General features: G+C 38.2%; 1 protein-coding gene across 5 annotated transcripts in view; it reads right to left on the reverse strand.

The window, feature by feature from the left end:
- Positions 1–6,785: 6,785 nt before the first annotated feature.
- Positions 6,786–15,797, reverse strand: part of Scamp1 (secretory carrier membrane protein 1) — a 102,308-nt gene continuing 93,296 nt past the window's right edge. For all 5 annotated transcript variants that reach the window (XM_020184107.2, XM_020184106.2, XM_074077235.1 and 2 more), the window contains one exon: positions 6,786–9,536. In XM_020184107.2, coding sequence (XP_020039696.2) covers positions 9,372–9,536 — 165 coding nt within the window. In that variant the 3' untranslated portion in view covers positions 6,786–9,371. The remainder of the gene's footprint in view (positions 9,537–15,797) is intronic.

Genomic DNA, 15,797 nt, shown 5'->3' on the forward strand with positions numbered 1-15,797 from the left:
CTCACTCTTACTCTGTCAAGTTTGAGTTGTCTTGGCTTCAGTATCATTCATGAAATTTGATCAAGAAAATAACTGAGACAAAATTTATTTTAAGCACTAACTTGTAATATTGGTGACAGGCTAAAAGATAATCATCAATTTTCAACTATGACATTACCAGTAACACACGTCTACCACAGTCATCTTTAATTTCAGCATCAATATAACAATAAACCAGGGATAAAACCTCATGTGCTACACAAATCTCTTAATTTTAAAGTAAAGCTGTGAGATAGGAAATGCCTCAAAGCATTCCTTTACATTTGTGATAGGGAACAAGCTTAACTAAAAAACACATTCTCCTCTTCCAAGAAAAATACCAAAAGTAAAAGCCAGTCAGAACCATTCGACGTCCACCTTTCCTGAAGGCAATCAATCCTGCGCAGGAAGCCTCACACGGATAGTTAGGTTTTTAATTTATGATTATGACACTAAATAGCCTTTTCATAAACTCATTCATATCCCATAAAGCACTTACTGTCTGAAAGAAACAAAAATGGCTACTTCCCCTGATCTAGGGTTTATGACAGCTGAAAGTATATTATGCTTTGGTTTCTGAACATACATGACACCTGCAGGTTCCTAAATAGAAATCATAGTTAAAAGCTGGCAAAATTACCGAAGTCATTAAAGTTTTCAAACGAATCATGATCCAAATAGCTCAAGCAAAACTGGAAAATTTCAGTTGCTTTTTCAGGCATTATTACATCTTTCTCAAAAGTTAATCCACAAGAGAAAGAACTGTGACTAAAATTTCAGCAGAGGGTGGGAAGTCCTTCCATGTGCCTTCTTAGCGTTTTACTGAGCAATTTCACTGCTAGATCAACTTTTTGTGCCTGATCCTCCTGGAACACCTATTTGACTTACTCTTTGATCCCTTTAAAGTCTTCGCTTAACAAAAACCCACTTAAAGAACACAATCTTTGTTACCCTGGGCATTTCTTTTAGTTGGGAATTATTTCAGTGGTGTCAAGTAAATCAATACCTTTTTTGACTCTTAAACCCCAAAGGATGAGGGCAGGGAAACAAGCATGGGGCTGCTCTTCATGGCAGCAAGAAACAAGAACTGTCCTCGCTTCAGAACCCTTCCCAGCAGCTTAGTCATGGGTGGGGCCCTCCCATTGCTGCCCGTAAGGCAGCACCACCTCCTTCCTTGCAGCTTCCTCTCCTTGCCCTGAAGAGTTCTAGAAAGTAAATCTTCAAGATGTGAGCTGTTCATTTTGCTTAGGTCCACAGGATACAGAAAAACACCCAAACAGATGAAGTAGCAAAACTAAAACCATGCAGGAAAGAATGTCAGTCAGACCCCAGGTATTAGCTGTGGTTTGGCTTTTTATAAATATCCTGAAAGATCTATCACCTACAGGTAAGTTGTCTCTAAAGACTACAGGGGAAAGACTGCAATTTATTCATTTACTGCAGAGAAGCAAGCCCAGATCAAGGCAGTAAGCGGGAAGACCCTCAACAGGATGAGTTAGAGATGTCAGAGGAAAGAATGGGGAATGACAGGCTGGGCACTGAGCAGAGCCTGGAGTAAGGAGGAGAGTCCTTGCCAGGTATTTGATTCCAGGGAGAAGCAATGAGGGCAGGAGTGTGATACAGTCACCAAGACGAAGAATCCAGAAGGAGATGGGACAGTGGAGGCCACCACTGGAGAAGTCCTGTGTGCAGCTGAGAATAAGCCAGAGAGGAGATGAGGTAACTTGGGAATCATCAGTGTTCACGGAGAGATGAGAAGTGTTTCACTGAGTGTGCACAAGGTGCAGACACTGGCCACACCTCATAGAACACATTTATTCATCAGAACCTCACGAGGTAAAAACTGTGACTTCCTTATTTTATAGATAAGTAACTACCATTTATGTAAATGAAGTTAAGTCATTTGCTCTAGTATAGAAAGTACTAAGTAGCAAAGCCAAAAAAGCCCAGGTTTGACAAGACACCAAATAGCTCTGTTATTATGTAATCAGCAGGGGATGAAGGTGGCCAAGACAGTCCTGGAAAACATCAGTGCCGTGCAGAGAAAAACCTAGCAATTTTTCATAGTTTTGCAGGTGACAACTCATCAGTCCTGATTCAGCTCAATCCTGGAAACACACTAAAAATTCATCAGGCACATGAGAATGGTAAAATAAATGACAAGGTTAGATCGCTTTTACTGTTAGTATAAATAATCCCTCATTTGAGGAAAGCAGCTATTATGATCACACAGAAGTATGTTTAACCTAATAATTAAGGATTTGTCCTCAAGTGTCTCCAAAACATACAAATGCCCAGGATCGCTTGGTGCACAAATGCTGTCGAAGGTCAGGAAGCAAAAGCAGGTACTTCTCACCTGCATGTGTAGAGCTAGCCTTTTGTCTGGAGACTAATTTTTTTCTTGGTTATTGATTTTTTTTCTCATGTCCATTATCCCTAAAGGATGGACATAAATTCCTGGAAATATGGAAGTTTGGGAGAGAACAGAATGAGACAGAAGTAGCACTGCACAGCAGAAACAGTAGTCAGAAGACCTGGTTGTGCTGCTGCCTTTTGCCACCCGTCACTATCACTTACTGAGTGACCTTGGGGTAATTTCCTAGTTCTGTATAAAAGCAGGGCCAATAACAGAAATTACATCATAGATTTGGGATGAGGATTGAGTGGTGTACGTAACACATTTAGTGTAATCTAGGACACAGTAAGTCCTATTATTAGAGGAAAACTAAGAACCCTCAGTCTGCCCAGACTATTCTCATTTAGAGTCACTTTAAGAAATGACCTTTTGTGAAGGCTAACACTACCTGTTGTCAAAAGCAATCTAATTGTACCTAGAGACTCCACAGATTGGCTACGTGAGGCCACCATTTCTTTTTCCATTCCGTTACTATATTCAGTTAATCATCTTTACCTTAGTGCTTTCAGGAAGTGCATGATTTCTCTGTGAACAAGAGAGACACAGTTACTCCTATTTAGCAAAATGAAAATAAACAGCGTTGGGTGAGCCCACATGCATGGGAAGTCAGAATGCTCAGAGAGCAGACTTCCTGATTGCTTGTCCAAGCTTACTGGTATAAGAGATTTTGGAAAAGGAACATCCAATGTTAGTTAGGGGAGGGAAAGGGAGGCCTTTTTGAACACAGGTGATGGAGGAATAAATTGACCCACTGTTTCTGGACAGCAATTTGACAATGTACCTCTTCTTTAAAATATGCAATACATTTTGACCCAGCAATTTGTTCTAAGGAAATAACAAAAACCTGGGCTCCAAAATTTAGCAACGGTATATTCTTTGATAAATCATTTATAATCCAAAAACCTGAAAGTCAGAATGTAAGAGAATAACAAGACTTTATGGTAGCTACTAAATGTTAGGAAATGTATGCAGAAATAGGAAAAGATGTTCATTATTTATATACTAATTGAAAAAAAATAACAAACCATAGTTAAAACCCTTCAGTTGAAAGTAATCAGAAAATAATTCAAGACAGGTCAGTAAGAGGAGAGGGTGAGAACGCTATGAGGATAATGGGCGAGACATGCATGAGCAGTAGAGCATCAGAACAGAAATGGAAAGCTATTCACTTCTTTCCTGAATCCCTCTGCATGTGCACTTCACTCTTCATTCTCATTGCTGGTTGGCTTTGTTGGTTGTTCCTTCTCCATGGCGCAATATGGCTGTCCTGTATGTTCCAGTTCTGAAGCAGTGTAGTTCTGGACATGTCAACATTCAGAACACAAACATGAGGCAGGCATGCCATGAGTACTGTGGCCAGATGTCATCCAGAACCACTGCAGTCTTCAGGGACCCAAAGAAAGGAGGCTTTGAGAGCTAGGTGTGCATCCCTGCAGTCCGCAAAGGACTACAGGACTCTCATTTCTTAGTTTTAGGAAGAACCTGGTCTTCCTAGGAAAATTAACAGAAAAATATAAAGCAGACATTAATGACAATTATTCATGGGTAAAAAAATTAAAGTAAATTTAGTTATCTTTTTTGCATATATTTTCTAGAATTTATACTGAAATGTGCAGTAATAAATTTTAAGAGATAATTTTATAGCTATCAAGTCATTATGATGTAAGTGAGAGAAAAACAATTTTGAGAATCTATATTGATATCCCTAAACCACCGTGAAAATATGTATGCACAATTAAAGAATGGAAGAAAGTAAAATATTAGCAGTGATACCCCTAGGTGATAGAAGTAGGGGTGCATTTTTACTTTCTCATCTATCACCTCTGCATTTTTTAAAAGCTCTACAACTGATAGTTCTGTATTGCTTTCATACTGGAAAAACAGTCTGAAGGATGCATATGCCTAGTGGGCCTTTCGTATGGGAGACTCAATATTGTTATAACCACAATACTACCAGATAAATGACAGTGGTTTTTGGAGCCCCCTTCCCACCCCTGGGCCACACCCAAACACCTGAAAACTGCAGAGAACACCCAAAAGACTGCCAACAATAACAATTACAACCACCACCATTGATCTGGAGACTCTGATCCCTCCAAAATTAAAAGTTGAAGCCTCCTGTAATCCCAGCACTTGGGGAGCTGATATAGGAAGAGTATGAATTCGAGGCTAGTCTGGGCTACATAACAAGACTGTCTTAAAAATGAATGAGTGAGTGAATGGTTGAAGAGGAATTCCAGGATTACATCTAAGTAAGGACTGACAATGACTAGAGTTCAAAAATAAAACTTATATGGTATGATCTTACAAATTAGAACTGTTTTAATATGGAGAAGGTAATACTCAGAGTAACCTTACAGAAATACATAGTAATAGCAGAATATGAGAAATTACTAGGAAGAAAGAAATTAAATATTTTCTGTTCCTATTGGAGAAAAAAGGAAATAGGTTTTGGTGGCGGCGGCGGTGGTGGTGGTAGTGGTGGTGGCGGTAGTGTTTGACAGCACTGGGGTTTGAACTCAGGGCCTCTCACATGTAGGCAGGTGCATAGATACCAGCCACTTTTGTTGTAGTTATGTTGGGGATGGAGTCTCATGTTTACGCCTGGACAGCAATCCTCCTACTCTATGCTCCCCCGTAGCTGTGATGAGAGATGAGTGCCACCATGCCCAACTACTGGTTCAGATGAGGTTTTACAAACTTTTTGCCTGGGCTGGCCTTCAACTGCGATCCTCCTGATCGCCACCTCCTGAGTAGCTAGGATTATAGGCGTGAGCCACCACGCCCAGTTTGAAATGGGGTCTAACGTTAGGAGTGTTTTAGCTATACCATCAGCTATGTCAAGCCCAGAAAGCTACGAACTAAAAACTAAAGCAGGATTTGGAGAAACAAAATGTAACACTTACTGCATTGCCAGATCACAGTCCCCAAGTTCCCTTGCCCTTCGAAAACACAAAAACAGTGCTGATGAAAACTGCAGATTGGAGCCTCTGTCTACCCAAACCACAGGCTAAATTATAAACGTAAAATCCACAGGATTTTACACAGGATAAAGCCCTAAAATAAGTCTTAGAAATACCTACCAACACAACAAGCATACTGTTTTATAAAATGTACCCTAAAATTTTAGTAATACTTTTGTTTTCCAAAATATTTGATCACTAAGGTTCAACTTTTAGTTTGATAAAATATAGGGGGAAATGTTGGAGGAGGTTAATTCAACTATGATATATTGTAAGAGCTTTTGTAAACGTCACATTGTACCCCCAGTACAACAATAAAAAAAGTACTTTAAGCAACTCTAATGTTTTAAAACATATCATTCCACTATATTTTAAACAAATTTATACTATGGTACTTGAAAATCTATTAAAGTGAGGCCTTTGTTAATTTTAACTATCCTCAATTATTTTTAAATTAACTACCCATTTCACTCTAAAGAGCTTAATCATGTGGAATCAATACATTCCTCTGAACATTTTCCTTAGTGCAATGTATAACAGCCACGGTAAGTCTAAACTGCGCACAGCAGGAGGGAAAGGCTGAAAATGTAATAAATCCCGTATATAAACAGCAATGCCATGCACAGATTTAACCAAGAAATGTCTAGAATTAGATGTGATGTTTTCAGAAAAAGATACAGCAATGAGTAAAAGCACTAGGCTCTGACCAATGACTCACAGAAACATCTACTATACCTACCAACCTAAATCTCCTTATGATGCAAACCATATCTCAGTATGAATTACAGAATAAGGTCTTTTCCTGTAAACTAAGTGTGAAAATCCAAACTTACTTTTACATAACATTCAGAAAATAAAAAAAAACTGTTATTTTAATTTAACATGTATTTTCTCAAAATGAATTCACCGTAAGCATGATTTTATAAATTTCACATTTTTAGCTAACCAAGTTAAAAAAAAAAACCCAATACACAAATAGTACTTCCATCAGTACATAAGTAGCAACAGGTAAGCAACAGGGAAAAAGAACACAGTTTCAATTAAATCAATACAATACTGGTACAGAGGCACCAATTTAAACCACAAGGAAAAGGCTGGGCCACAAATCTGACCACCTTCTACACAGTCTGTGGATTTTGACCTTAAAGTGGTCAAAATATTTCATGTGGGTGAAGCTTTGACTACCTACAAAGTCTAATGCAACAGAAAATCATCACTGTATGTTGCTGAGAGCTTTAAACTAAGTCTACATTATTTATTCTATTTAGCACATAAATTTTTTTTAAAAAATCAAATGTAAAATTTCTATATATACATTAAACCTATAGCATAATTTCTGCCTCGTAATTGCTGATACAGTGTTTAAATTATGCAAATGTAAACAAACATTCAGTAAACAGTACTTTATTTTATGACACTCTGCGTTATTACAATAAATATACAAAACTTCCAAACCACTGAAAACATGCAACATCAGAGGGACAGATGGAGGGCATTTATACAGAACAGTGACAGTCACCATGACGGCATCGCGAGATTACTTACCGACAAATATACAAATATCCCTAGATAAATAGTCCAAGTACCAAATTACAAATCACTCAGCAATGATTTCCAGTATTCAAACACTAGTTTGAAATAAAATAGCCATGGGTTAACACTGCAAACTGAAAAAATGACATGGATGCCTACTGTGCCTACCATTTCGTGACTGTGATACTGGTAACAAATGCCAAGCTTTTGCTGAGTGAACTGTAACTATTTACTGACTATTGTTCAGAGAACAGTGAATATAAGAATTTAAAGCTGCTTTCACACCTGATCAAGCTATAGGCATAGCCATCGTTTTAATGCTCAATTATGTTTTTTGCAAAAACATAATTTTCTCTCTCAAACTTGCATTAATCTAAATAAATATATTTTAAAGTAGCATTTTCCCTATTCACACAAAAAAATACCATGGGTAGTCATTATTCTTAGCCACTTAATAATGCTACCTTTGGGGATTTCTACATAATAGAAAGAAACATTTCAATTCTCATGGAAAGTATACCCATATTTATCAAAAAGCCTCTGATACATCCTTTATTTGTAGCTTAGAGGAAAAAAAAGTGGACTTGGGTGCAAATGAATGATGGATGTAAGTGCCCTTGTTCTGTTCTATGGTTAATGTTTTGAATGTGTGAAAAATCCATACTCAACAAAGTACACTGAGGAAAGAGATTTTCACTAAGACTTCAGAACTGCTGAGCTGGCTGAATATGGTGGGAGATTATCACTGATCACAAATGTTTATAAAAACAGCTTTAAATTCATAGTCTGAATCCTATTTTCTTCAGAATAAAAGAAGTATCTTCCAACTACATTACTCAGTAAAGTCCTAAATAAATCAAATGTAAACACCACCTGGATGGATCCACATTACCCAGCACCATATAGACATGGTGACTTGGCATCCCACCCTCACCAGGAAATTTACTTCAACCCCAGATTTGGGAAGGAGAATAAACGTGATTTAGTCATTTATGCCATTTGATTTTTTTAAAAAGGATCTTCTATTTCAAATAATAGAATCCAAATTACCACCCTTACTTAAAACTACTACCTATCATTCTGTAATCTAAAATTACATATTTCTAATCTAAAATTAAATACTTTCAAAACACAATAGCATGACTTACAAATGTTTGAGTCATTTGGTCAGTATTAAGAATGATTCAATGTTTGAACCAAAATATGCCGTAGCAATTAAGGTCTTGCAGCATAGTAACAGTTTCAATGTGACTATGCTCGTAAATAATGCATTTAATTGTATTTTATTTTCTTGCTTGGTGCAATGTTTTATTTTTTCTATTGCTAAAAATTTTTAATGTCTCAAAAAGTGAAAGACTTAGATGCATTAAGGATTCAAGTATATTAGAAGTGCTAGGGTCTTTTGATTTTTAACGCAACTAAAAGTAAGCAGATAAAAGAAAAATCCTTTCAATACTGTGTGTTCTTTTTAGACAAGGGTTAGGCTAGCCTTTAATATCTGTCAAAAATCATACACACACACACACACATCCCCAAAATAAGCTGCCAAACACAATCTCAGTTCAATTAAAAAGAAGTAGTCACGACAATATACCAAAGTTGCCATACAGTAAAATTTTACTATATGAATACTGAAAATTAAAAAATAAAAGGAATTGTTACCACTACATTCTATTGTACCAATTGACTTCCTTCTCTTTTGGATAATGCACTGCATATTAAAGTCTCTGTACTCCAATAAATTTTTATTTAAAAGAAACTATTACAGAAAATCATTTCTATGATTTCATAAACAACCCCTGATTCCTACAACTATAAGCAGTACAGGACCCAAAGTACTAATTCTTTTCATTTAAGAAACATGGTGCCCATGCAAGATCAGAGACTGTTATCAAAATACCAACTACTCTAAAAAAAAGAGATAAAATATACATTATTTACTACAAAGCACACGGGCTCTTTACTGGTGACTGAATCTGATAAAAAGCAAGCCAATTTAGAAATCCATTAAGTCTCTGCTGGCCTATTTAATTGAATACAAATAGGAACAAGAACGAAACAGAGCTTTACTGTTCAAATGTGTGATCCTCATCTCTACAGATTCTTGAAAGAACTACTATAGTTAGTATTAAGTGTTTTTTAAATAAGTTGCATATTAGTTTCAGTGTGTCACCACTGAAATAATTTGCTGAACATCATCCCCCAAAAATATGGAGAATATTTATTTAGCATGTAATATTTCTCTCTTCAAGGGGCATTAAAATATTAAGAAACTATTAGGTAAAGTAATAAGTCAAGGAACTTTTCTGGTTTTAGCCCATGCACGTGTGAACAGGAATACCCATGCTGTGTGTACTGTGTTTCCAACATAAAAATATTTGTAGCAGACAGTAACTGGAGAAAAAGTACAGTCGGAAGTAACAGTGTAGTGCGGGAGGCCTCTAAATCTGGCTGCCCTTAAAGGCGTTCTGGGCAGCGCTGGTTGCTGCAGTTGAAGCTGCGTTTGCGGCTGCAGTCTGGACAGTTTTGTTGGACATCACACCCGTTGCAAACTCCTGTTGGGCCTTCTCGAAACTAGCACCTGTTGTGCGATACAGTCCATGAACCTACAGGGTCACAGGAAAGTGGGACAAGGTGAGTGGAGACCTCTACATTCAAACATGACTCAGAGACAAAAAGAGCTATCACCGAGCCAGTCGTGATTTCTAAGATCAAGAATATTAGCAACCACACGCTATTTAAATATTTTCATGTCACAGGGCTTTCATTTTCTTCCCCAAGCAGAAGAGATAATTATGACAATTAAGCCAAAATTAATTTAAAGAACAACTTTCTTTTTTGAGACAGTGCCTTGTTATGTAGTCCAGGCTAACTTCAAACTTGAGATCTTCCTGCCTCAGCCTCTGGGTGCTAGAATTACAGGCATGAACCACCATGCCAGGCTCAAATGACAACTTCTTTTTTTTTTTTCTGTCTTGGCAGTGCTGCGGTTTGGGGTCAGGGTGTTGCACTTGCTAAGCAGGTGATCTACCACTCCAAGAACAACCTCTTAACAAACTGCAAAAAGCTACCTTTTCTCTGCACTCAGTTGACTAAGATATTACAGCATTGCAACAGAATGTTTTAAACATAAAGAAAGAATATAGATTAAATGACTTTACCCTACTACCTCTGACAAGTCAGAGAGCAATATCTTACCTATTTCTATGTTGGCTACATACATACAACTAACCCTATTATATTCTAATGGTATCATTTTATGAACCAAGCACTATTTATATCCTTAAACGTATTGCTGCTACCCACTCTTTGTGTCATTTAATTTTTTTTGTGTGGTCAGTATCTAAAGGATTTATGAGAGAACACTATGGGGATTTGTTTCTCCATACTGACTCATCACTCAAATCTTGTGGCTTATTTTCACAAGTAGAGTCCAAAAATTTCCTATCACCATATGTTTTCAGCTGCATAATCAAACTATGAAATCTATCAATACATGAGCTGCTCAACACAAATGTGAAAAAGCAAATAATGGAGTGAGTCAGAATGGACGTCACATGCACATAAACTTTGGGGTGGGAGAGGAGTAAGTGAGCCAGTAATCACACTGTGCTATGACAGGACCTAACTTAGAAGCCTCCCTGAAATGCAATCAAATAGGTTTTGGGGAAGGGCCAAGTGCATCCAAGACAATCTTTTCTCTAAACTTCTACTCCCAGACCTGGATAGGAACTAATAACCATACAGTAAATGTGGAATAAGAAGAAGTCAATGACTCTCAAGCCAAGCTTGCACACAGGAAAGTAGCTTCAAGAAGAAAGAGACTAGAAGGGACAGGATGACTTAAAGGAGGCATGGATGAATTCTAAACATTTATTCATTCCACAAGCATCTTTTGAATACCTACTCTGGGCTTGCTACAGTGAAGTAAGGATTTGGTTTGGAGCTCAGAAGAGGAATGGGCTAAAGACATGGACATGAAAACTACTGGCATACGTTATGAATGAGTATTTGTGCCTCTTCTCCCCAAATTCTTATACTGATATCTTAACTCCCAACATGAGTTAAGGATGAGGAAGGGATCTTTGGGGGATGATCAGGGTTGTGTGGTTAAAGCACTTCTGAGAAGCACTGGTGCCCTTATAAAAGACCCTAGAAAGTGTGTTTGCCCCTTCCACCATGCAAAGACACTGAAGATGGCTATTTATGAACCAGGAAGCAGGCCCCAACTGGTATCAAATCTTCTGGTACCTTGATATTAGCCTTCCCACTCTCCAGAACTGTAAGAAATAAAACTCTCTTTAAGCTACCCAATCCATGGTATTTTTGTACAGTAGCTCAAAGTGACTAAGACACCACATAAATGGTAGCTGAAATCTTGGCATATATAAAGTTGTCTTTAGGGAACACAGTAGAAAGAGAAGAAAAACAAATACAGAAACCTGATAAGACACCAATATTTAAAAGGCATCCAAAACAAGGAAGGAAGGATAAGAAGAGGAATGAGAATAATGAGGGACTTCTCACTGACACCAATGGGAGAAAGCATGGTTAAGTGCCAGGCATGGCGGCTCGCACCGAGCTACCTAGGAGGCAGAGCTCAGAAGGATCATGGTTCAAGGCAGCCTGGGCAAAAAAAAAATGTTAGTGAGACCCCATCTCAACCAGCCAGGCATGGTGGCACATACCTGCGTCCCCAGCTATGCAGGAGATGTAGGTAGGAGGATCACAGTCCAGGCTGACTTGGGCAAAAAACACAAGACCCTACCTGAAAAATAACTAAAGCAAAAAGGGCTGGGATTTGGCTCAAGTGAACACTTGCCTAGCAAATGCAAGGCCCTGAGCTCAAACTCCAGTACCACCAAAAAGAAAGAGGAAGGAAGGAAGGGAGAGAAGGGAGAGAGGGAGGAAGTGGGGAGGGAGGAAGGACCCATGTTAAGGAATGAAAATCTGTCAGGTAAAAACCAAAAATACCCACACAGCCCCAGGTGCTTCTCATACAGTAGCAATGCACATGCCCTGTTAACATGGATCAGGGTGTAAAATGTGAGGAGAAAAAGCGCACTGACACGCTCATACACCACTACACTCTGACACGCTTCCCTAGCACGCAGCACTCACAGACATACAAGTAATTTATTATTTCCCTTCAAGCCAAGTGTTCTACAGAAAATTAGAGATCCAGCAAATTACTACTCCTGTGTTCAAGAAACTTATCTCACAGTGAGTACAAATGATGGGATCCTAGAAAATGAAGTATGTAACAGAAATGTAATAAATCTTCTTTACTCAGTAGGCCTAATCACGGAGCACTGCAATTTCAAGTTCCTGTCTATCTCTTCCCTTCTTCCCCCCCTCCCCCAAGTCTGCAGCGTGTAACAAATAAATGCCAGCTCTCATTTGTTTTGCTATTGTTTCCTTTTTCAAACTTATATTAAATTGAATAGCTGATGTTATGTGCTCCTAGCCTCAGAGTCTAATCCTTAAAATGTAACCCCACAGTCTGTATCTATATAGACCCAGAGAGCCACCTAGAGGGAAAAGACCACATAAATATTCAGTGCATAATGCTCAAATACTGTACTAAGTCCATTATATCTATGTAAAAATGGCAACGTCTTTATTTCAGGGCCCCATGAAAGATGATCATGCATAAGTTTACTTCACTCCTGTGTTTCAGATTTATATTTATTGATAATTCACATGCCTTGGGCAATGGGAAACAAAGTCTTAACATACAGTACTGCAGTGTTTTTAAATTAAAGACCTGACATACTTGCATCTTATTCGTTCTAGGAATATCACAGAAATGGCACAGATTTGGCATCTATTAATACATCACTTTCTAGCTGGGTCTGACCACCTCTCAAAACCTCAAGTTTACTTCCCATAAAACAAGAATATTTGTTGTCCTACCTCTGCTTCTCAGAGTTTTCCTAAGGATCAGATCAGAATATATACAAATCAAAATTAATTTTTAAGTATCTGCAGAAGTAGCACATCCAAAATGTAGCTGCATGTTCAGAAGGGACCCTGTATACTTAACGCATCTTCAGACAGAGCACACACTACGCTGTGCATAACACCAAATCACCATGGACTAAGGAAGAGCGATGCATGTTGATTAAAATATTATAAACATGTGCTTCTGTTAAGACTCAAAGAATACCACTTCAAGAAAGCAAGCTTTTTATTAATGTAAGATCATTGTCATACCAAAATTATTAAAACTTACATCAAAACTGGGAAAATAAAAACAAGAAAGTATTTTTTGTTCTGATTTTGAGTTTTCAAAAAAATATATGGATGCCTAAGCCTAATTTTTTTCAACTAAACATTTACCTAGAACCCTCTATGAACTCTCCTGCCCATAGGTGTGGGTCAGATATCTGTTTTGTAACCCTTTCAAATTGCCAGGCTAGTTTCACCCTGTTGAATCCTTCGAGGCCTATCTCAGATTCTGCTGGTACCTCTAATACTCTGTACATCTTAGGGCCAGCGATTGTGTTTCTTGTTCTTTAGGGCTTGTCTACACATCTCCTTATACCCACATGCATGCTTTCACTCCTCTAAGGGTAAGAGCTACCTCTTACTCATGTTACACCCTGTTGAAGACACAGCATGGTGTCTTTCAGAAGCCACTGAATAACTGTCTATCTGCTAGGGATAAAATGGCCCAAAACTGTCTTCATTATTAGAAAATAAAAAGGTTACCAAGTAAGTACCATACAGCCCTAGTAAACTGTGCCTGTGTCACAAAGTAACATGCTTAGACTGAAGTTGCATCTAAAATTAAATGCCCAGGTGCTGGTGGCTCTCGCCTGTAATCCCAGATACTCAGGAGGCAGAGTTCAGGAGGATCACAGTTCGAAACCAGCCCGGGCAAATAGTTCGTGAGACCCTATCTCAAAAAACACTTCACAAAAATAGGGCTGGTGGAGTGGCTCAAGGTGAAGGCCCTGAGTTCAAGCCCCAGTACCGCAAACAACAACAATAAAAAAATAAATAAATAAAATGTTAAATGTTCTAAAAGTGAACATGCAACTTCACATCTACTAGGATGGTTATAATGAGAAAAATGGAAAATAACAAGTGTTGACAAGGATGTAGAAAACAGTATGGAGGTTCCTCAAAATGTTAAACAAGAGAATTACTTGTAAGACTTCATAGCAATTCCACTTCTAGTTATACACACAAATGAAGTGCAAGCAAGGTCTTAAACTGATATTTCTACAGCAATGCTCATAGCAGCATGATTTATAGTAGCTAAAAAGCAGGAAAAAAAATCACGACAAATGGATTAAGAAAATGGGGTATCTATACACAATGGAATTTTATGCAGCCATGAAGAAGAACGAAATGTTATCATTCGCTGGTAAATGGATGGAAGTGGAGAACATCATTCTGAGTGAGGTTAGCCTGGCCCAAAAGACCAAAAATCATATGTTCTCTCTCATATGTGGACATTAGATCAAGGGCAAACACAACAATGGGATTAGACTTTGAGCACATGATAAAAGGGAGAGCACACAAGGGAGGGGTGAGGATAGGTAAGACACCTAAAAAATTAGCTAGCATTTGTTGCCCTTAACGCAGAGAAACTAAAGCAGATACCTTAAAAGCAACTGAGGCCAATAGGAAAAGGGGACCAGGAACTAGAGAAAAGGTGAGATCAAAAAGAATTAACCTAGAAGGTAACACACACGCACAGGAAATTAATGTGAGTCAACTCCCTGTATAGCTATCCTTATCTCAACCAGCAAAAACCCTTGTTCCTTCCTATTATTGCTTATACTCTCTCTACAACAAAATTAGAAATAAGGGCAGAATAGTTTCTGCTGGGTATTGAGGGGGTGGGGGGGAGAGGGAGCGGGCGGAGTGGGTGGTAATGGAGGGGGTGGGGGCAGGGTGGAGAAATGACCCAAGCCTTGTATGCACATATGAATAATAAAATTTTAAAAAATCAAATGTCCAGGCTGAGAATGTAGCTCAGTGATAGAGCACTTACCAAAGTGTCCATCAACAGATAAATAGACACGATGTTTTTGGAATGTACGTACAAGGGAATATTAGGCAGCCTTAAAAATGACTGCAATTCTAATGTGTCCATCCACAACATGGATGGACCTGGAAAACATCACACTAAGTAAAATAGCTAAGTACAAAAAAAAAATGCTGTTGCTCCTTCTTATATGAAATATATCTAATAGGCAATTCCTAGAGGCAGAAAGAACACTGGCAGTTACTGGAGACTGGGAGTAGGAAGGACTATGCTGAGGGCTTAATGCTTACAGAGTTTCTGTTTTGGGTGATGAAAGAATTTTAGAAATAGGCAGTGGTGATGGCTGCACAACACTGAACACAATTAATGCAACTGAATTGCACCCTTAAAATGACTACAGCAGTAAACTGTATGTTAGGTATCTTTGCCACAATTTAAAAAATAGTGTGACCAAAAACCTTTGAGTTGTACATTTTATACAGGTTAGTTGTAGGCTGGAAGTGTGGCTCAAGTAACAGAGTGCTTGCTTTGCAAGCATGAAGCCCTGAGTTCAAACCAAATCCCACCCCCCAAAAAAATCATTGTACATGGTTAGTTGCATGGTATGTGACCTATGTTTCAACAAAGCTACTTAAAATATGCATGCAAAGATGATTTAGACCAAAATATCATGTACAGCCTTATAAGTATTCACCAATCTCCCAAATGTGAAGATGCCTAACTAAATTCACATTATTTATATTAGCTTGGGTTTAATATCTACTAAGTAACCAGCCTAATACTGACTTAAGATAACAAAATAAAATTTAGGGGTGAAAGGCACAGCTCATGTGGTAGAGTGCTTACTGAGCATGTGCAAGGCTCT

This window comes from Castor canadensis, chromosome 6, assembly GCF_047511655.1.
Source record: "Castor canadensis chromosome 6, mCasCan1.hap1v2, whole genome shotgun sequence".
Taxonomy (NCBI): domain Eukaryota; kingdom Metazoa; phylum Chordata; class Mammalia; order Rodentia; family Castoridae; genus Castor; species Castor canadensis.